The sequence below is a fragment of the Sus scrofa genome, chromosome 14 (assembly GCF_000003025.6).
Source record: "Sus scrofa isolate TJ Tabasco breed Duroc chromosome 14, Sscrofa11.1, whole genome shotgun sequence".
Lineage (NCBI taxonomy): Eukaryota > Metazoa > Chordata > Mammalia > Artiodactyla > Suidae > Sus > Sus scrofa.
In genome coordinates, this window is record NC_010456.5 from 42,976,645 (window position 1) to 42,996,902 (window position 20,258).

At 48.9% G+C, this 20,258-nt stretch overlaps 2 protein-coding genes across 3 annotated transcripts in view; one reads left to right on the forward strand and one right to left on the reverse strand.

Moving 5' to 3' along the window:
* On the reverse strand, positions 3,533-11,250 carry TMEM211 (transmembrane protein 211). Of its 2 annotated transcripts, XM_021073317.1 has the most exons (4): positions 11,126-11,250; positions 7,979-8,196; positions 6,565-6,703; positions 3,533-4,277 (listed from the first exon to the last, which is right to left on the reverse strand). In XM_021073317.1, the coding sequence occupies exons 2-4, from the start codon at positions 8,177-8,179 to the stop codon at positions 4,015-4,017; spliced, it is 603 nt and encodes a 200-aa protein (XP_020928976.1). In that variant the 5' UTR covers positions 8,180-8,196; positions 11,126-11,250; the 3' UTR covers positions 3,533-4,014. The 2 variants fall into 2 exon arrangements, with proteins under 2 accessions (XP_020928976.1, XP_003132984.4); XM_003132936.6 differs by lacking the exon at positions 11,126-11,250 and having other exon boundaries at positions 7,979-8,262.
* KIAA1671 (KIAA1671 ortholog) overlaps positions 10,903-20,258 on the forward strand; it is a 202,217-nt gene continuing 192,861 nt past the window's right edge. The window contains 1 exon segment of the mRNA XM_021073316.1: positions 10,903-12,200. The gene's annotated coding sequence lies outside the window, so the exon portion shown is untranslated.

Below are 20,258 nucleotides of genomic sequence, written 5' to 3' on the forward strand. Positions count from 1 at the left end.
CAGCATTGTCACTGCTGTGGCTCAGGTTCAATGCTTGGCCTAGGAACTGCTACATGCCATGAGGGTGGCCAAAAAAAAAAAAAAGAGAGAGAGAGAGATGTGGTAAGGGTCTGAGAAGTTAAAAACATGTTAGAGCAGATGAGCCTTTCTTCTTGGAGGACTTAAAGGAGCGTTGAAATGGCAATGACTTTCTCACTGCACCAGCTGAAATCATATTTTCTCTCTTTGTTCACATATTTGGGGAGCAAGGCTCCCAAATCTGCTGCTTCTTGGCTGCGTGGCCTTGGGTCAATGACTTTACCTCTCTGAGTCTTGGTTTTCATTTCTGTGAACTGGGGATAATAATGCCTCCTTAGGGTCTGAATTCCATTCTGGCCCCCCATTCACTTGGACTCTTTGCCCCTAGCATCATTGGGGATGGTTTCCTGGTTGAGCCCTCAGTTTCTGAGTTCCCATCGACTGCTCTTGCTGAGGTTCTCAAGTGGGTCTTTGAAACCTGAGCGAATAGGGCTCCTGGAGGCTAAGTAGGAAAGAGGCGAGCTCTGAGCCCTCTTGGGCTGTGACACAGCTTGGAGTGAGGCATGTGAGGCCATCATTTCCCAGCAGGGGCAAAACCCGCACTGAATTGGCAGTTTGCATCAGGTTCTGCAGAGTCCAGAAAGGGTTCTGGGGTCCCTGTGTTGTTAGCTTTTAAGCCACTGGGCACATTGAGAGCTTGAGCCTAGGACAGGCATAGACTCTAGAGGGAGCACAGTTTGATCCTTTTGGAAGTGCCTCCTTGCCAGTCGTTGCTAAGGCAACCCCAGCAGAATGCAGATGACCCACAGAACCGTGCCTTTCCCTGGGGACTTTCCATTACATCAGGGTGTTACGCCTGGATCCTCCAGCATCTTCCTGGCTTTCTTTATTCAGACCTGTGAGCACAGTGATTTCCAGCCTTGGTATGTGCGGGGCTCCTTGCAAACAAAGAATACCTCTTGTGATGATGAAGAGAAAATAAGACAGAGGTCCTTCTGTCTCTTGTCAGATACAGAGTCTCTCTAAGTGCTTCTGCTTCGTAGGCTGGAGAATTGCTCCCTTTGGCATTGCTAAAACTGGCGAAGGAGAAAATTAAGGAACTTGGGGGCTATTATAAGGTTATTACGGAGAAGGCGGCTCATCCCAGACGCAGGTGGGTGACCTGAGGCTGTTTGGGCTTCTTCTTGGTGGCGTAACTTGCTACTTTTGCACAGGGATGCTTCTTGGGGCTCCTGGAATCTTCCCACATGATCCTGACTTATATCAAAGCACTCCAGATGACACTAGAAACATAGTGGTGTCATGTCATTTGGACACTATGTGGAGGCTTCCTAGGTTTTCTATTGCTTTATTCTGTTACTTTTTTAAAAAGCTGTCAAATTGTCCTTATTGTTTTTTTTTTTCTGAAAGGTGAATGCAAGCTGCATTCTCTGCGGTCTCTGTGTTTTCAAAATAATAGAACCACTCTAATAATACAGTATCATTGTTTACAGATATTCTTAGTTGAACATCTAAAGCCATCAGAGTTTGAGGAGCCGAATCAAGACAGAGACAGCAGATCCAGGGGTTATTTTACCTCCATCACAGAGTCTTACAGACCTGGATTCAAATCCCAGCTCTGCCACTGACCAGCTGTGTGACCTTGGGCAAGCTCTCTCTGAGCTTCAGTTTTCACTTTTGTGAAACAGGGACAGTAAAGCATCCCTTAAAGAAAGAGTTGGGCATGTTTTTGCTTGTCCTGCATCCTTGCTCCATTCTAGGATAAGCAACTTCTCCCATCTTCTGGGGAACTGTATCTCCTACATTATAACCTAACCATGCTGTTTAGCAAGATTCTTGACATGCCCCTTGTCCCCAGGGCACATGACCCCATTCTGGCCAATCAGATTCCTTCTCTGGGAAGAAAGAGGTTCAGTCTTTCTTCAGCAGCAGCCCAGCTAGAGGGATGCAGCCTGGAGCTGTCTGTGACCATGTCTCCTGCAGGTAGGGGAGCAGGCATGGCTGGATCTAGGTATTCAAATGAAGTCCTTAGAGCTCCATCTTTGTCCAGCTCATAGTTCCACTCTCCTCCATGGTGGCTCCTACAGGTCCCATGCCCATCTCTGAACCAATCATTCTGACCAGGCTTGATTGGCTAGATGGACTCATTTGTCCAGCCTGGGGTGTGTAGTCAAAAATGTGGCCTTTGTACACCAGCACCAATTAAATCTTGGAGACAGAATTTTGAGGAAGAGAATGAACAGTTTTATTGTTTTTGCCAGGCAAAGGAGGACACAGCAGGCTAATGTCTCAAAACTATGTCCTATCCTGAGAGGCAGTAGCAAAGGGTTTTATAGGTTTAGCTCAGAAGACAGAGTTATTGATTGAGGTGTCTGTGCTATTTTTAATCCATAGATCATTTCAGAATTGTCAAGGCCAGTGTTAGTCAGTCCAGTGATGGTTTCTGGTTGTCTTTGGAGTTATCATTCCTTGACCTTCTCTCTGGAATGAATTACTTACAGGGAAGGGGTGTTAGGGAGTGTTTCAGTTGCAAAAGAAAACACTAGGCGCAATATAACTCTTAACTAGAAAGTTACCATTCATAAAAGAAAGCAGTTAAGCAAGGAAGAGATCATTTGTGAAAAACCAGAGACTAGGTGCAATATAACTCTAACTAGGAAGTAAATATTAGTAATAAGTTCACGGGCCAAGGCAGAACATAACATCATGCAGACTGTATTAACTAGTTTTTAGCTGTAACATATTTCCTAATCATTAACTCTTGAGTCAGCCTTCTGAGACTGAGGGGAGACCTGGGAGGCTACAGGAAAGACCTTTTACTTCAAAACACAAAGATTTGGGGTCTGGTACATGGTTTCAGGTGGTCAGAGAGTTGTAAAGGGTCATTTTCCAAGAGAAGATTGGGGCACTGCTTCCAAACAAGGGCAATGGGTTGTGACAGGCAAAAGCAACAGACTGACTCCAACATCCCTGGCAGAGAGTGATGCATGCAAAGGGATGGAGCTGTGAAGAGCCCTACTGTAGGCTCAGGATTCAGCATGGCTGGAGAGAGAGATGCGGGGTTGGGTGGGTGACAAGAAAAAAGCTGAAGAGAGATATTGGGACTGGATCGTGAGGGGCCTCATGTGCCCCAAATAACAGAGAAATTTCCTCATCAGTGGGATTATTTTCATGGAGGAGTGAGACAGGTCCTGAACGCCTGTACTGCCATCCTCAGCATAGCACTGGACCAGCTCTCATCTGTAAGGGGCACTCACTGAATGTTTGACTACAAAATGAGTAATTTTCACACTCTCCAAGAGGAGGAGTTATAAAAAGGGAGGGAAGAGAGAGAGAAAATATGCACGTACCCATTAAAAATGTAGTATTTGAGGAGTTCCCATCGTGGCTCAGTGGAAACGAATCTGACTAGCGTCTGTGAGGATGCAGGTTCGATCCCTGGCCTCACTCAGTGGGTTAAGGATCCAGTGTTGCCGTGAGCTGTGGTGTAGGTTGCAGACGTGGCTTAGATCTGGTGTGGCTGTGGCATAGGCCAGTGGCTACAGCTCCAATTTGACCCCTAGCCTGGAAACGTCCATATGCTCTGGATTCAGCCCTAAAAACAAAAAAGAGAGAGAGAGAAAGAGATGTAGTATTTGAGTGGAGACCATGGGCTCAGAATTGCCCCCAGGCACTTTTCATAAATAGATATATTCTCACCACAGGCCAGTGAGGTAGGGATTACAATAGTAATAACTAAAGTTTATTAAATACTATGCTTAACATTGTGCTGCACTACATCCATATAATACTTACAGTGTCTCAAGTTAATTCTCATAACAACCCTACGAGGTAGGCATTATTCCACCTCCCATTTTAAGGAAATTTACACTGAGGTCCAGAGAAAGTGAAGGGATTTGCCTGATGTCACACAGTAAGGAAGCAGCTGAGGTGGGATTTGAGCCTGGCTGCTTGGTGATTTCATACAACTTGAGCTCTTTTTCTTCTGGGATATTTTTATTTGCTCATTTCTGGCATAAGAATGATGCTCTGAGTGTCACTGGAAAAGAGGATGGTCCTTTGCTGGACCTCAGTCACGTGGGGCCACTTGATCATGGGCAGGAGGCTAGCCAGGACTGCGTTGAGGATGGCAGTCACGTAGCCCCAGCCCAGCTGGCATTGACCACTGCAGTACATGGAGGAGACTAAGCAGGCTTCCTTGGCGAATGGGGAGGCCAAGCTGATGGGGAAAACCAGCAGGCCCACAATGGTGGCAATGGCTAGAGACAGAAGGAAGGAAAACTAGTATCGGTCAAGGGGCTCTGGGCTAACCTTCTATCCCAGGATTCACTCACCTACCCTCCCATTCTTCCATCCATCCATCCACTTACTTACTGGCTCATCTATCCTTTTATCCACCTGTCACTTACCTAGCCTTCCACCCAACTGTCAATCTACTCACCTGTCCACTCATCCATATACTTTTTTTTTTCTTTTTTGGTCTCTTTAGGGCTGCACCTGCAGCTTATGGAGGTTCCCAGGCTAGGGGTCGAATTAGAGCTATAGCCACTGGCCTATGCCACAGGCACAGCAATGCCAGATCCAAGCAGTGTCCGCGACCTACACCATAGCTCACTGCAACTGAGCGAGGCCAGGGATCGAAACTGCGTCCTCATGGATGCTAGTCAGATTCATTTCTGCTGAGCCACCACATGAACTCCTCATTCAACTACATTCTAATCCACTCATTCTCTTCATTCTTGAATCTTCTTATCCATTCATCTCATCCATCTATTCAACTGCCCCTTAGCCACTCACACATATATCCAGCCAGCCAGCTATCCAACCATCCACATTCCAATCTAGCCATTTTCCCATCCCTCCATCCATCCATTCATCCATCTATCCTAAAATATCTATTGATCCATCCATCAGTTCATCCACCTGCTTACCACCCCCACTCCATCCATTCATCAGCTCACCCAACCATCCATGCATTCATTCATCAAAACTGTTAGGGGCTCTGTAGAAGACACTAATGATACTAAGAAAATGAACCAGACACCTCCTCACCTTGAAGGCACTCCCAGTGCAGGAGAATCATGTGACATCCTCCCCGCTTCAGCCACTTTTGTCCACTTGAAGTTCCCTGCAAGTGCCTTGGTCTTGCCTACATGCCTTTGCCCCTGGTGTGCCATTACCTGAAATGCCCTCTACATTTGGCTAACTCCCACTCATCCTTCCAGATTCATCTCAGTAATGCTTCCTCCAGGAAGCCTTCCTTAACTCCCTCCACCACTTACCAGGTACCTCTTGTAGATTTTTTCTTGCATCCTGTGCTCAACCTATTATGCCAAAGATCCATTGAGTTATAACTGCCTAACACACCCCACTTCCACCAGCTACTGCAAACCAAAGACAAGGACTGTATCTCCACATTATGCAACAAATTGGTGAACATCTATTGTGTGTGAAGCACTGTGTTACGTGCTGGTGCTATCAAAGCAGATGTCTTTGCCCTTATGAAGCTGACATTCTAGTGGAGAGAGATGCACAATAATCAAGTAGACATACAAGATATTTCAGGTAAGTGCCATGAAAAACAGAAAGAAAAGTAGGAGGAAGGAGACTTTAAGGTGAGGGAATCTCCCTTAACTCGAGGTCATGAATGGCTGTCACTGAGGCAGTGATGTTTGAGCAGAGCCCTTAATGAAGTGGGCGGAGCAAGACTTGAAGATCTGAGGAGAGAGAAGTCCAGGCAGAGGGAACAAGCTTGGTGTATATGGGCAACAGAAAGTGAGCCAGTATGGCCAGAGCATACTGAGCCTGGCAGAGTGGGCAAGAAATCAGGTCTGAGGGAGGGAGGGCTTCATCATCGGATGCTCATTGATAAGTCATTGGCATGTGGATAAGCCAGTCTGAGTGGTGGGATCTGATTTCAGCTTTAGCAAGACCCACTTGGCCAGGGGCTGGCAAACAGACTCTAGAGGGCAAGTGTGGCAGCAGGGAAATGCATGAGGTGGTCACCTCTAATCCAGATGAGAGATAGTGAAGAATTATTTGGATGAGGGTTACAATTAAGACCTGAGCTAGACCATCCAAAGCCCATGCATGAATCAGAGAGAGAAAAAATAAATAAATAAAAAATAAAAAAAATAAAAACCCTTCTGCATAGATGTAGCCCTGCAGTTTCACAGCAAGTGGAACATAGGCTAGATTTCAGCAGCTCTCAGTCCTCACCAGGACACCCTTGTGCAGTGCACAACCTGCCCAACTATATATGGTGGTCCTGGTAAAAATGATGCAAAGTGGATGAATGGGAGAGAAACAAAGGAGAACAGACCATTAGGACTGGGTCCGGCCAAAGGTAGGAGAGGCTGATGTTAAGGATGCCATTTCCTACCCCCCAATTTCTGGCTTGATAAAACCCAGGAATAGTTTACAATCCTAGGATTTATCTCTGAGATTCACCCAAGAGGCAAGACTCTGGTTACAGGCTCGTTCATCCATCCATTCACTCATTCCACACACATGTCTGGAACACATACTGTGTGACAGAGGCTTTACCTGCTGCTGCTTGCACCCCCAGCATTGGGCCACTGCCCCTCCTTGGGCACAGTCTCTTTGGGGCCAGGGCCCAGGACAGGAGGAGAATTGCATTGAAGGCCAGTAGGAGCCAGCCTCCAAGGAGCATCGCAGCTGACACCTGCCAGGAAGAGAAGGGCAGGAGGGTGTTGACTAGGATGGGGACAGTGTGTACTCTCTCTGCTTACTGATCAGCCACTGAGTCTTCAAAACCCCACAACGGGAGTTCCCATCGTGGCGCAGTGGTTAACGAATCCGACTAGGAACCATGAAGTTTCGGGTTCGATCCCTGCCCTTGCTCAGTGGGTTAACGATCCGGCGTTGCCGTGAGCTGTGGTGTAGGTTGCAGATGCAGCTCAGATCCCACGTTGCTGTGGCTCTGGCATAGGCTGGCAGCTATAGCTCTGATTAGACCCCTAGCCTGGGAAACTCCATATGCCGTGGGAGTGGCCCAAGAAATGGCAAAAAGACAAAAAAAAAAAAAACCACAAGGTCTATGCTATTTTTATCCTATAAACAAACAGAGGTATAAGAGGTTGGAGTCATTGTCCATGGCACATAAGCTATTTAAGTGATAAAGTCAGAATTAACATTGGGAGTTCCCTTTGTGGCTCAGCCATTAGCAAACCTGACTAGGATCCATGAGGATGCAGGTTTGATCCCTGGCTTCGCTCAGTGGGTTGGGGATCTGGCATCACCGTGAGCTGTGGTGTAGGTCGCAGACTTGGCTCAGATCCCCCATTGCTGTGGTGGCTGTGTAGGCCAGCAGCTGTAGCTTCAATTCAACCCCTAGCCTGGGAACTTCCATATGCCAAGGGTGCATCCCTAAAGAAAAGAAAAAAAAAAGATCTCTATCTAAAACAACCCTTCCCTTTATTCAGTACCTGCTATATAGCAGGCTTACCAAGAGTTTTGAAGGCAGTGTAATCTTCCCTAGAGCTGTTGAATTGGGAGTCCCAACCCATTGTCTGCATTGTTGAATTTGGCAGTTTGCATCAAAACAGAGACTTTTGACACCTTAGCTGTGATTTTCAAACCTAGCAGTGCTTCGAGGGTAACCAGGTGGGTGTGTACAGGTTGTGCACTGCACAACTCTTAGGAGATGGCTTTGGGAGTCATCTCTGAAATGCTGACTACTGTAAATTTCCAGCAGATGGCAGTGTAGTGTCCTGAAGGCATTCTTTTCCTAATTTGTGCAAAGGCACTGCACCAGCTGGCAGCTGCCTTCAGCATCACACTGGGTGTTTGCTAAAAGGAAGATAACGAGACCCCACCCCACATCTACAGAGTCAAAGGCTGGAAGGGAAGTGGGCAGAAATTGGCAATTTTTTTTTTGCTCGAATGGGTTTAAGAGTGCCCCTTGAGATCCCAATGAATTGATGAGCCCACATCTCACCTTCCAGGCAAAGTCAGGAATATTATCCAGAGACCTGAAGGTCCCACAGCTCTGGTTCCAGCGGTCACCCTGAGACCAGGAGCAGTAGGTGAAGACACCGAAGGAGAAGGTGGTGGTCTGGAACCAGGCAGGGGAGATGAGGCTGAGGGCTGAGATGCAGGTGAGGGAAAGCCCCAGAGCTGCCCACACACTGCCCACCATCAGGGAGTGTCAGTGACCTAGGGGGTCAATGGACAAGATTAGCAGAAGGAGAGAAACAGGGGGTGGTGAAGTGTCTCCCCCCCCCCCCCCCCCCCCGTCAGCTGGGGATCTGGTCTTCAGATCCCAGGTCATCAGCCTCCCTTTGGCCTGGGATGCAAGGGGAGGTGTTAATAACTGGGGTGGGCTGGTGGGGCTTTGCCCTAACAAGTTCTGGAAATGGAAACCCCAAATCTTAGAATAAATGTTAGTGATTAGGAGGTCCTGTTGTGGCAGAGTAACAATGAATCCAACTAGTATCCATGAGGACGCAGGTTCGATCCCTGGCCTCACTCAGTGGGTTAAGGATTCAGCATTGCTGAAAGATGCAGTGTAGGTCACAGACACCGCTCAGATCCCACCACTGTAGCTGTGGTGTAGGCCGGCAGCTAGAGCTCCGATTCTTCCCCTAGCCTGGGAACTTCCTATGCCACATATGCGGCCCTAAAAAGAGAAAACAAAAAAAGTGCTAGTGCTTAAACAGACCTTTGAACACAACCGGTCCTCGCAGGACATGATCATTACTGTTTCATGCAAGTCTTCTCCCATGTTTCATTCATTCATTCATTCATTTGTTCATTAATTTGCTCTGCTCGTCAAATCTTTTTTTTTTTTTTTTCAATGTACTTGAGTATAGTTGACTTAAAATGTTGTATTTGTTTCAGGTCCATCAAGCCTTGCACTCTCCAAAAGGTCTGCTTCTACCCAGAGGGGGCACCTTTTTCTAAATCACACAAGGATGCTGAGTTTTTAGCAACCACCCTGCTTGTAAACTAACTCCTCCCAATCTCTGACCATTTTAATTATTTAATGTATGTCTTTTTGTTTGGAGGTATTTTCACAAAGTCTATATTGTTCAGTAGGTCTGTATTTTTCATGAATGTAAATGGCATTTTTTCATATATTGTTTTACATGGTGCCTCATGTGGTCCTTGGCAGATATTCAGGTAACGCTTGGACCCAGCTTTAAAAGTCAACAATAGAATTCCAGGAGTTAGTTTTCAATCCTCTTTCAGTCCTTCTCTTCACATCAAGGAGAATGTCTCTCTTGGAGCTAATAGGTCATGATTCCGAGCACCTGTCAATCTCCACTTTTAAAAAGATGGGGAGCCTTGAACAGGCAACAGAATCCAGTGAGATTTGGAGGATGTGGTTGGATTTTGCTTTATTTGTTGTGGTGGTTTCATTCGATTTTTTTGGCCTGATACTGGTTATCCATTTCAAATTAAAATTTATTTTAGTGAAAAAGCGAGTTGATTTCCAGTCCAGACTGACCAAAATCATAATGGAGGTCGGATAAGGAGGCTGAGGCAGGAAGGTGGCTTGCTAAGAGCCACGGTTGTCATTTATGGTCAGAAGGGAGGCCCAGAAGGGCTGAGCCAGCCCAAGGGCACCCAGGGTCAAAAGCAGCTGAGCTGGCCAAGTGCACCCACACACAGACTTTCCAGGCCTGGTGCTTTTCAACCTTGGGTTTCACTTTGGGACTCTAAGCCCAGCCAGTACTTTAAACGTGCCCAGAGTCCTGGGCTTGGAGGCTACCCACTCCCTCTATCATTTTCCAGCTGTGTGAGCTGGGGCAAGTCGCCCCACTGCTCTGGCCTCAGTTTCTCTGTCTGTAAAAGCAGATTCGAAATCCCAGTGGGGCAGGTGGTATTGGGTTCAATCACTGAGCAGGGTGATGTCCAACCCCCCCCTTCCCAGTGGTGTGACCTTGGGGAGGTCACCTCACCTCTCTGGAAATGGGGTATGGGGTTGTTTCAAAGGTTCTAGGGGGTCGAATGCAGGTGTGTTGCAGGGGGAGGGGCTGAGCTAAGTGTAGGCAAGTAGGTCAGGGTTAGGTGGAACAGACATTTTATTCCCCGGATTAGAAAAACCTCATGGCAGCTAGCCAGCAAATAAGGTGCAGTCCCTTCAGTGAAGGAGGATGGATTTTTTTCCTACACTAAAATCAGCCTCAACTTGGGGGTTGGCAGGATCCCCAGGGGTGTAATTCCAGCCAGGAAGCTAGGGAGCCCAGAGCTGACAGCGGCCAGTGATTTTGCCTCTCTCTGACTACCCCGGTGCCTCTCCGGGCGTTTCTGACCTTGAAAGGAGTTTTGTTTTCCAGATAACGTGCTCAGTGTCACCTGGGAAAACCACGCCGACCGTCCAGGTGCCCAGAAACTTAAATGAGGCATTATAACCCGAAACCACATCCGGCCAAGGCTCCAATTAGCTGGAATTCACCTAAGGGGAACTTGAAAAGGGTTGAATATTTTCTCCTGCTTCTCAGCACTTAGCTGTTCACTGCAGCTCACAATTCTGGAGCACTCACCACACCCCATTCTAAACTCAGCGCCTCATTCAGTTTAAGCCTCATGGCCACTTGATGGTAGGATAGGTAATTCCCATTTTACAGGTGACACAGAGAAGCCTCAGGTAGTGAGTGGTGGACCAGGGATTCAGACTCAGGAAATTGGTCTCCTGAGTCTCCACCCTAAAGTCACATTAAGGAATTAGTTTAAAAGTCAAATACCCCACTAGTTTTCTGGGGCCACCCAGGGTTAGAGTTTGGTCAACCTCCTACCTGCTCCAGCTATGAGGCACAGATGGCCACAGGGAAGCCACAGTCCAGCATGGCAGATGGGGAACTGGGGTTTGGGAGATTAGAAGTGGCCCCTAGTTGCCTTGGTATATCCCCACATCCAAGTCCCTTTCTTATCTTGGAGTCCATGTCCACATCTGTCAGCTGAGGGGTTGATCATTCATTCATTCAACTTTTATGTGCCCAGCACTATGTGTGTGATCTTCACGGATACAATGGTGAAGGGAACATGGTCCCTGCCTTAAAGAGCTTGGGGTTTTGTGGGGGAGACAGACAAATGGGATAGATCCATCCATCCATTCAATAAATATTTATTGAGTATCTACCTTGTTCCAGGATCTCTTCTAGGTGCTAGAAGTGGTGAGGAAGACAGACAAAACCACTGTCCTCCTGGAGTTTACACTCTAGTGAGAGAAAGAGAGACAATAAGGAAATAACTCAATATGTAAGATGCCAGATGTTAATAAGTGCCTTAGAAAAAAATGAAGCCAGAAAGGGAGGTGGCAAGTGATTGTGGAATGGTCATGGAAACCCTTTGAGCAAGAGCTGAGGAAGGAAGCCAAGTGGATTTGTGGAGAAGGAATAGTCCAGGCAGCAGGAGAAGCAGGTGCAAAGGACCTGTGGTGAGTGTGTGCCTGGCATGTTGGAGGAAGTGCAGAGGCCCCAGGGACTGGAAGGAATGAGGAGGTGGGGAGACTGGTGGGCTGTGTAGGTAATGATAGCTATATCTTTGGCTTTTAATTTCTAAGTGAGATGAGAGTCTGTGGATGGTGTCAAGCAGAGATGTATTATGACCTGTCTCAGTGTTTTAAAAAGATTGCTCTGGATGCTGAGTGGAGGGTGGGCAGAAAGGAGGGCAAAGGAGAAACAATCAAGAGGCAATTCCAGTCAGGTGAGAGACATTAGTGGCTCTGTCAGGGAGGAGGGGGGAGGCGGGGGCAGGTGCAAGGAGTGGTTGGATTCTGGATCCATGCTGAAGGTCAAAGGTAGGTCAAGCCAGTGGAATTTGCTTGGAGTGGAATTGATTAGACTTGGAGTTCGAGGGAGCACGAGGAGGCAAGGGCTTTTGGCACCTGGGTTGAGGGAGCTGCATTACTGAGATGGGGAAGCTGTGGGAGGGGTGGTTTGTTAGGAGAGGCGGAGATATGAGGGCAGTGTAGCCTAAGCTAAGTCTGAGATGTGCATTTCGCCCATCCATCAATCAACAGATGCAAACAGACACAGCTTCATAGCAAGAGAGAGCCCAGGGGCATGTTCCGGGCAGGAACAGAGAAGGGGCACCTGATCAGGTCACCTGGGGGCCAGGGGACGTCCAGGCTGAGATCTGAAGATAGGCAAGTCAAATTTGGGAGAGGACTTTGAACCACATACCTTGTCTCGTTCTCCTAGCTGCACGGCCAGGTAAGCCCGGTTTCTGGTGCTTTTCCAGCTTTTTTATAAGTTGGCTGTATAAACTGGATCAAATATAGTGCAACGTAATGGCTTCACACCTCTGTTTCCCTAATGCAATGAATTGAGTGTTTGTACACACACACACCCCGCCCCCGAAATTCATATGCTGAAATTGTAACCTTCAAGATGATGTTATTAAGTAGTGAGCCTTGGAAGTCCCGTCCTGGCTCAGTGGTTAACGAATCCGACTAGGAAACATGAGGTTGCAGGTTCGATCCCTGGCCTTGCTCAGTGGGTTAAGGATCTGGCGTTGCTGTGAGCTGTGGTGTGGGTTGCAGACTCGGCTCGGATCCCGTGTTGATGTAGATGTGGTGTAGGCCAGTGGCTACAGCTCCGATTGGATCCCTATCCTGGGAACCTCCATATGCCATGGGTGTGGCCCTAGACAAGGCAAAAAAAAAAAAAAGAGACCAAAAAAAAAAAAGACCAAAAAAAAAAAAACCCAACAAAAAAAAGAAGTGAGCCTTTGGGAGGTGATGAGGTCATGAAGGCAGAACCCTCATGAATGGGATTAGTGCCCTTACAAAAGAGGCCTCAGAGGAGTGTCCTTGTGACATAGTAGGTTAAGGATCCAGCTGTTGTCCGTGCTGTGGCTCTGGTTACAGCTGTGGTACAGGTTCCATCCCTGGCCTGGGAACTTCCATATGCTGCAGGCTTGGCCAAAAAAAAAAAAAAAAAAAGAAAGAAAGAAAAAGAGAGACCCCAGAGAGCTCCCTCACCCCTTCTACCATGTGAGGACACAGCAAGAAGATGGCCACCCGTATACCAGGAAGCAGGATCTCATCAGACACCAAATCTACCGGATCTTGGAATTCCCAGGCTCCAGACTGTAAGATACAAATTTCTGTTGTTTATAAGCCATTTAGTCTATGGCACTTTGTTACAGCAGCCTGAATAGACTAAAACACCATCTGCAGAAGCATGGCCATGTCTTAGACCAGTGAGACTTAACCTTCTAGAGGTGATGGATTCCTTTGAAAATATGACTTAAAAGCACGCATGCGTTCATGCAGACTTACTTGCATGTGCACACACACTCACACACACAATTATAATTTCAGCGACTCATGGACCCTTAAAGCCCTTTATGGCCCCTGGACAATACTTTCCTCTCCCCTCACTCCTGACCATACATCCCCCTTCCTTCCAGACTCACCACACCAGGTCAAGACCCTCCAACGTGGCCATTTCTTCACAGGCTCCGGCTTTGAACGTTAAGTTTGTGACCTCGTAAAAGGTGTCTTTTTGTTTGAAGGAAACATTCAGGCTGGTGAACAAAGCCCAGGTGTGTGATAAGCTGTTCTGAGAAGACTGTGTGTGTGTGTGTGTGTTTTCCTTCTCAGTTTCTTAAATCAACAGCCTTTCACTGGGGCTGCTGGGTAGCTGGGCAAAGAAAGAAAACCAGCCCCAGATCAGGATGGGGGTGAGGGTATGGTGTTTCCTGGGTAGGAAAAGGCATGAATAGGGATTAAACGATCTATGATTAAACACCAGGTGTTGAAATTCTTGCCACTGTCCTCTCTACTTTCTGCCTCCATGATTCTAGTTGATGGATATTTCTCTGGGATCTGAATATCCGCCCTGCAGGCTGTGAAATTCCAGAGTGTAGGCACTGGATCTGAAAAATCTTTATCCACAGCAGTCAGCATAAAACTTGGCACAGAGTAGGTGTTTGTTTTGTCTTTTGCTGTGAGTGATGAACGTGCAACTCCAACTGGCTCAAGTGGAAACAAGAAATGTATTGGCTTACATAACTGCAAATTCTATGGTACAGCTTCAGGCACATCTGGATCCAGGTGAACAAGCAATGGTTCTCTCTCTCAGCTGTTTTCTGCTGGATTGGGTTTACTCTTAGGCAGATTCTGTCCCACAGTGTTGGTTTCTGGTACCTCCAGGTTTAGCAACCCCAGGGAAAAAAGAAAGCTCCTCTTTGCACACAGTTGCTACAAATTGCTATGACTAACTCTCATTGGACAAACTTGGGTCACATGCCCATCTGTGAAACCAATCATTGTGGCCCAGGAAATAGGATCCTCAAACTGGCCAGACCTGGGTCCTGAGCTCAAGGATTAGGGGTTGAAGGTTGGAGATTGGGGGTTAGAATAGGCATGTCATACGCTTCATTCTAGAACTACATGGACTAGTGGTGGGGGACAGGGTGGTTTCTTGGAGGAAAACTATTAGCAGAAGGTGGTGGATGGATCCTGGGTGGGTGAGAGCAACAGGCTCCACTCTGATGCTATAAATGCTGACCTGACAAATATGACATACCAGTCGGTGCTTTCAGAAGTAGGAGAGTCCACTGAAGCCTGAGATGGAGGCTCAAGTCCCACCTCTGCCACCTACACTCAGTGTGGCCTTGGTCAGGGCATCCCTGCTTTACTGGGCCTCAGTCTCTCCAGTGTGAAATGAGTGTCTGGAACACACCAGGGTTTTGAAGAGATGACTGTCAGGATTTTTTCCCACTCATTCAGTCTTGTCTTTATTTATTTCCCTTTCCATCAATATTTGTGGAAGGGCTTTGGAGTTAGTGTGAACTGGATCTGAATCCCAGTTTTGATGTTGACTAGCTCTATCAGGCTTGATTAATACACCTTCTCAGGTGTGCTTAGCTGTGTCCTTCCCAGCCACCCAGCAACACAGGACGCCATCCAGCTTCCCCTCGCCTCCCCTTGCAGGCAGTCTGGGTCAGTTGCTGCAGCCACTTGGCCAGCCTAGCCTGCAGTGATGAGGCCAGAGTCCTGGCTTGGTCTCCCAGTACCCTCAGTTGTCCTCCAAACTGACCTGACAGATCCTTGGCTGGGGCTTGGGGATAGGGTTCTGATGTTTCCACTTCTACACTCAGGTGGTACTCTGGGTTTAGAACTGGCTTCCTTCCCAGCTGCCCGGAAGTGTAGGTAACACAGCCCAGGAATGAGCAGTTGAGCCCAGCAGTCACTAATGGCAGACAGGAGACGGGACCCGCCAGCAGATAAAGTTCTTGTGCTTCATCTCTGCATATTTCATGTGGCTTCTCTGGAGATGCCTTGAGTGATGGAACTCTAGCCATATTTTCTTGGAAAACTGTGGCCAACTCAGTAAGGGACATCCTTTTTTTTTTTTTTTTTTTTTTTTGCCTTTTCTAGGGCTGCTCCCATGGCATATGGAGGTTCCCGGGCTAGGGGTCTAATTGGAGCTGTAGCCGCTGGCCTACACCAGAGTCACAGCAACGTGGGATCCGAGCTGTGTCTGTGAAGTAAGGAACATCTTATATCTGCTCTCCCTCCTTCTCGGCCTCACAGTCGCTTTTCCTTCACTCTTACTGAGCTGGGATTACATCCTAGTATGGCATTAGCTCCTAAATCTTGCCTCAGCCTCTGCTTTCTAGGGAACCCAGACTGCAATCCTAGCTGTGTGACCTTGAGTGATTTACTTAACCTCTCTGAGCTTCAAATCCCTTACCTGTAAAAGGAGATAATAGAGCATCTCTTAGAGGGTTGTTGTGAAGTTTGAGACAGCACTGGCAAAGTACTTATCTCAATAAAGGATAACTTTAATTAGTATTATCGTGAACCAGGGACCGGATTGAACCATGTGAAAACACTTATTCAACATTGAACTCTGTGAATATTTATTGAGGGTCAGCTGTGATTCAGATATTATACTAGTCTCTGCTCCCAAGGAGCTCGGAGTCTCGAAAGTGAGACAGAAGAGAAGTAATTGGGCAATTATGCTACAGTGTCACTAGTGCCTCGTTGGGGCTGGAAGACTCAGAGGCTTTGGCATGGGGGTCAGGGATGGTAGTCAGGGTTGGCTTCTCAGAGGAGTTGACGTTAAAGCTAAAACTCGAAGGACATGTGTTCTTAAAGATGATGGGCAAGTGCAGGGCAAAGCATTCCTGACAAAGGGCATGGTGTGGGCAAAGGCCTGGTGTTGAGACAAAACATTTCAAAGAACATACTGGCTCTCACCCTCAAGGAGCAGGTAAATTGCAGAAGAAACAAAATGGATGGATATATACCAATGAAAATGCATGAATATGTCCTTACCAAGGAGGGCCTGAGTTCTAGAGCTTTCCTGGTCAATATGGTAACTGTAGCCTTGTGTGGTTGTTTAGATTTAAAATTATAAAATTGAAAAATTCAGCTCTTTGTTCACACTGACTGAATTTCAAGCACTCAGTAGTCATCTGTGGCTAATGTTGGACAATGCAGATATAAAACATCTCCATCACTGCAGAAAGTTCCATTGGACAGAGCTGCCAGAGTCTGAGAATAGAGATGCCAAAGCAGGACAACCTTCCTGGAAGAGGGGGCAGACGAAGGCAGATAAGGGATTCTGAGAAAGTCCCTGAGTGGCACTGTCCTCTAACCTCAGGAAAAGAAAAGCCAGGGCTGGGAGTGGGGGGTGGGGTGTTGGCTCTGAAAACAATGTACAACCTGACACCTCTTTAGTCAGGGTGTCCTCTCTGGCTGTGTGCTGGCTGGCAGCCTCCCACCTGGGCGGGAAGACACAGGAATGCAGGGAGAATCAGCTAAGGTGGGGCTGAACCAGGAAGTCCTACCCCTTCTGGGGCCAGGAGGAATCTGGGAGTTGTAGTTTGGCATGTCTGAGCTATTTCCCCCCACCACCCCACCCCCAAAAGCTTGATGGGGGTAGAAGAACTGACACTGGGCCTGAGGTGGGCATTTCTTGTGGTGCAGAGTTGGGGGTGGGCTGGCTAGGGTTGGGGACACATCTGCACTGGGGGCCCCTGTGAGGAATGGCAGAAAAAGAACAGTTTTCTCCCTTCCCCCTGCTTAAGTTGTGGGATAGAGAAGAGATGCCAAGATGCAGGACTGAGCCAGATGGGGAGGTGAGAGGGATAATAATTCAAGAGAACCCTCAGCCCATACATTCTGGTTAACTGAAATTTGCTGAGGAGAGACAGTAAGTTCCGATAAAGTTAGGGAGGAGAGGCAGCAGAAGGTACCCTGTCAGTTCTTGGCCATTCATGCATTAACCTGGTAATTATTAAATGCAGTATTTATTGAGCACTTACCATTGTCAAGCCCTGCTCAAGGCCTGAGAATCAGGAGTTAACTAACTAGACAAGAGCCTCTGTCTCCAGAAGTTCTGGAGAGGGCAGCAGAGAGTCAACAGTGATTTGCCTTTGTTCATATAGTATACTCATAATGTAAAAGCCCTGCTTAAAGGTGGAATTTTGGGGCATTTCAGCTTTCAACCCAACCATTCTCTGTCCCCTACCTCGAAGATCCCATCCTGGGAGTCATAGTTGTATTTAAAAGCCACGGAGTTGGGTCCTATTGATGGCTTCATTCATTCAGATGATACAGGAGATTATTCTAGGATGTAAGACTTCATGGGGCCTCTATCTCACCATTTCTGGGTTTTGTCACTATGGGAAAGTCTCTTAGGGAGCCTCAGGCTGCTCCTTGGTAACATAATGGAGTGCTGATCCTTACTTCGAAAGTGTAGGTTAAAAGATACAATGGATATATATTTCCTATAGCAGCTGTGGCTTCTCACACACACAAACACACAAATTGAAAATGAGGTAAGAGAACTCCATGCTAATTCTCCTCAAGCCACACAGCGTGCTCTCTCTTTTTTTTTTTTTTTTTGTCTTTTGTCTTTTTAGGGCCCTCCCTGCGGCATATGGAGGTTCCCAGGTTAGGGGTCTAACCTGAGCTGTAGCCACTGGCCTACGCCAGAGCCACAGCAACACTGGATCGGAGCCACGTCTGCGACCTACACAACTCACCGCTACGCTAGATCCTTAACCCACTGAGCAAGGCCAGGGATCGAACCTGCAACCTCATGGTTCCTAGACGGATTTGTTAACCACTGCGCCACAACGGGAACTCCCTCTCTTTGACTTTTTTGAGGACTGACTGACAGTAAATGCATGTTTGAGTTTAGGTTCTTCAGTAATTCAGTATCCATACAATTCCTTCCTAAGGAAGGAAGCACGAGTAACAAATACAATTCAACTTATTTGTGGAAATATTGTTTAAAACGTATGTAAGCTCTTGAGAGCCTGGATTTTGCTAATTGCTTCACCACTGGGTCCCTGGAGTCAAGCATACTGTAGATGCTTAATAAAGACCTATGGAATGAAATGAGTAAAGGATAGCAAAACAGACATCTTGTCGTTCAGGAAAGACTTCCTATGATTTTCTCAACTTGTCCAATAAGTCTCTATACACCTCACCCCTCACATCCACCTCAACACAATGGCAGCAGTCATGGCATACAGTAGGCGCCCCAGCGGAGTGAACAAACTATCCCAGGTCCCCCGACCTTGCGTGCAATTCCCTGCTCGCCACAGAGCAGCGCGAGAGCTACATGTAGACCTCGTTCGCTCCCCTGTCAGCGACAGCAGCCCAAGCAATTCAATAGGCGAGGCTTTACCAAGCGCCTCTAAAGTTCCCCAACTGCATTAGGCTCTCGCGGGCGCAGACTCCGCGGCAGGTCGGTGTCCTTTGCGGGGGGAACCCCGGCCAGAGCCGGGGAATGATCCCCGGAAGGTGGATGGGGATCGTGAACAACATTCTGAATCCAGCGCGACGGGGCCGGATCCGGGAGCCCTTCTGGGAGAAGTGTCGGGGCAAACTCGCGACCTCTGACCTGCCTGACCGCCCCCCGACCCAGGCACCAGCCCGAGAGACTGATCCCGCCGGCCGCGCTCCGCCCCGGGGCCCTCCGCGCAAGCGCCGCCGGCCGCGGTTCCCATGGTGACGGGGCGCTTCCCCCGCCGAGGCCCCGCCCCCAGCAGGGTAGGCTGCGCTGGGCCGCGGGCTGCGCGGGCAGGTGTCGCGGGCTCCGGGCAGGTGGCGGCGCGGCGCGGGCAGGCGGCGGCGGCTCCAGGGTAGGTTGCGCGGCGGCGGCGGTGGATGGGGGCTGGCCATCCGCCCCGGGTCCCCGGCCTGAGAGGGGCTGGGGAGGAGGCGGCCGGCGATGGCCGCCAAGTTTCGGCTTGGCTAAGGCCCCGGGAGAAAAGTTGGCAAAGTTAGCCGGGGAAGAGGTGGGGACCCGGTGGATCTCCCCCGGCTCTGGGTCTTCGAGGAGGGGGCGCCCCGATTTGGTAGCCAGGAGATCTGTCTCTCGAGACTTGGGAGTGGATCCCTCGAGAAGATCCCGCACTGGGGAGCCAGTGGATCCCGCGCCACCTGGCTGAAGACTTGGAAGTCGATCCCAGGAGTGATCTGGCGCCGGTGGCCTGCAGTCCCCATTCGACCCCCAGCCTGGGGGTGACTGGACGGTGATTTGAAACTGGGAGCTAGTTGATTCCTTTACCCCACTCCTCACTGGTCCGAGCCTTAGGAGTGATTCCTAGAGGAGATCTGGTGGCGGGGGGCTGGAGGATCGCTGGAGATCCGGGCTACCCAGCCTGGAACTACTAGGCTCTGGACGTCCGTGAGGGTTGGAGGCCCAGGAGGTGGACACTGGGATGCGGGGTATGGATCGAGGCCGAGCCCGGGGTAAAGGGATCCAGCGGGCAGCAGTGGGGGTGGAGAGAGCAGCTCACCGGGCCCCAAGGGCTCTGGGGCTCCAAACGCACCCCCCCCCCGCCGCCCGCGGGCCTGCGCTCCCCTCTGCGCGCTTCCCAGGGCAGAGGTGCCCTGATGGGATTAAGGCTCCATCTCCTCCGCTCCCCAGTCAGCTTGAGTGGCCATCACCCCGCTGGTGGCGCCAAGTGGGGCTACAGGCAGGGCCCCAGGGAACGGAAGCGTCTCTTTGACCCCCGACCCGGGCCTGACCTTTCCACACCCTCCTAGCACACCCTTGGCTCGGAGTTGGGCGCCGCGCCCTGAAACCCTGATCTCCGTCGGTCCGCAGTGGGGTGTGTGCCCTCGCGCGCCGCCTAGGTGGCCAGGGCTTCCTGCCCGCGGGACTGAACTTTCTCTAGCTAGGAGCTGCCATTACCTTTTGGAAGGGAATGGACTGTACCTGTTGCACAAAGAAAGTGCTTTTTCTTTTCAGCTTCTTTGGATCTTGGACAAAACACTTAACCTCTTTGAGCTC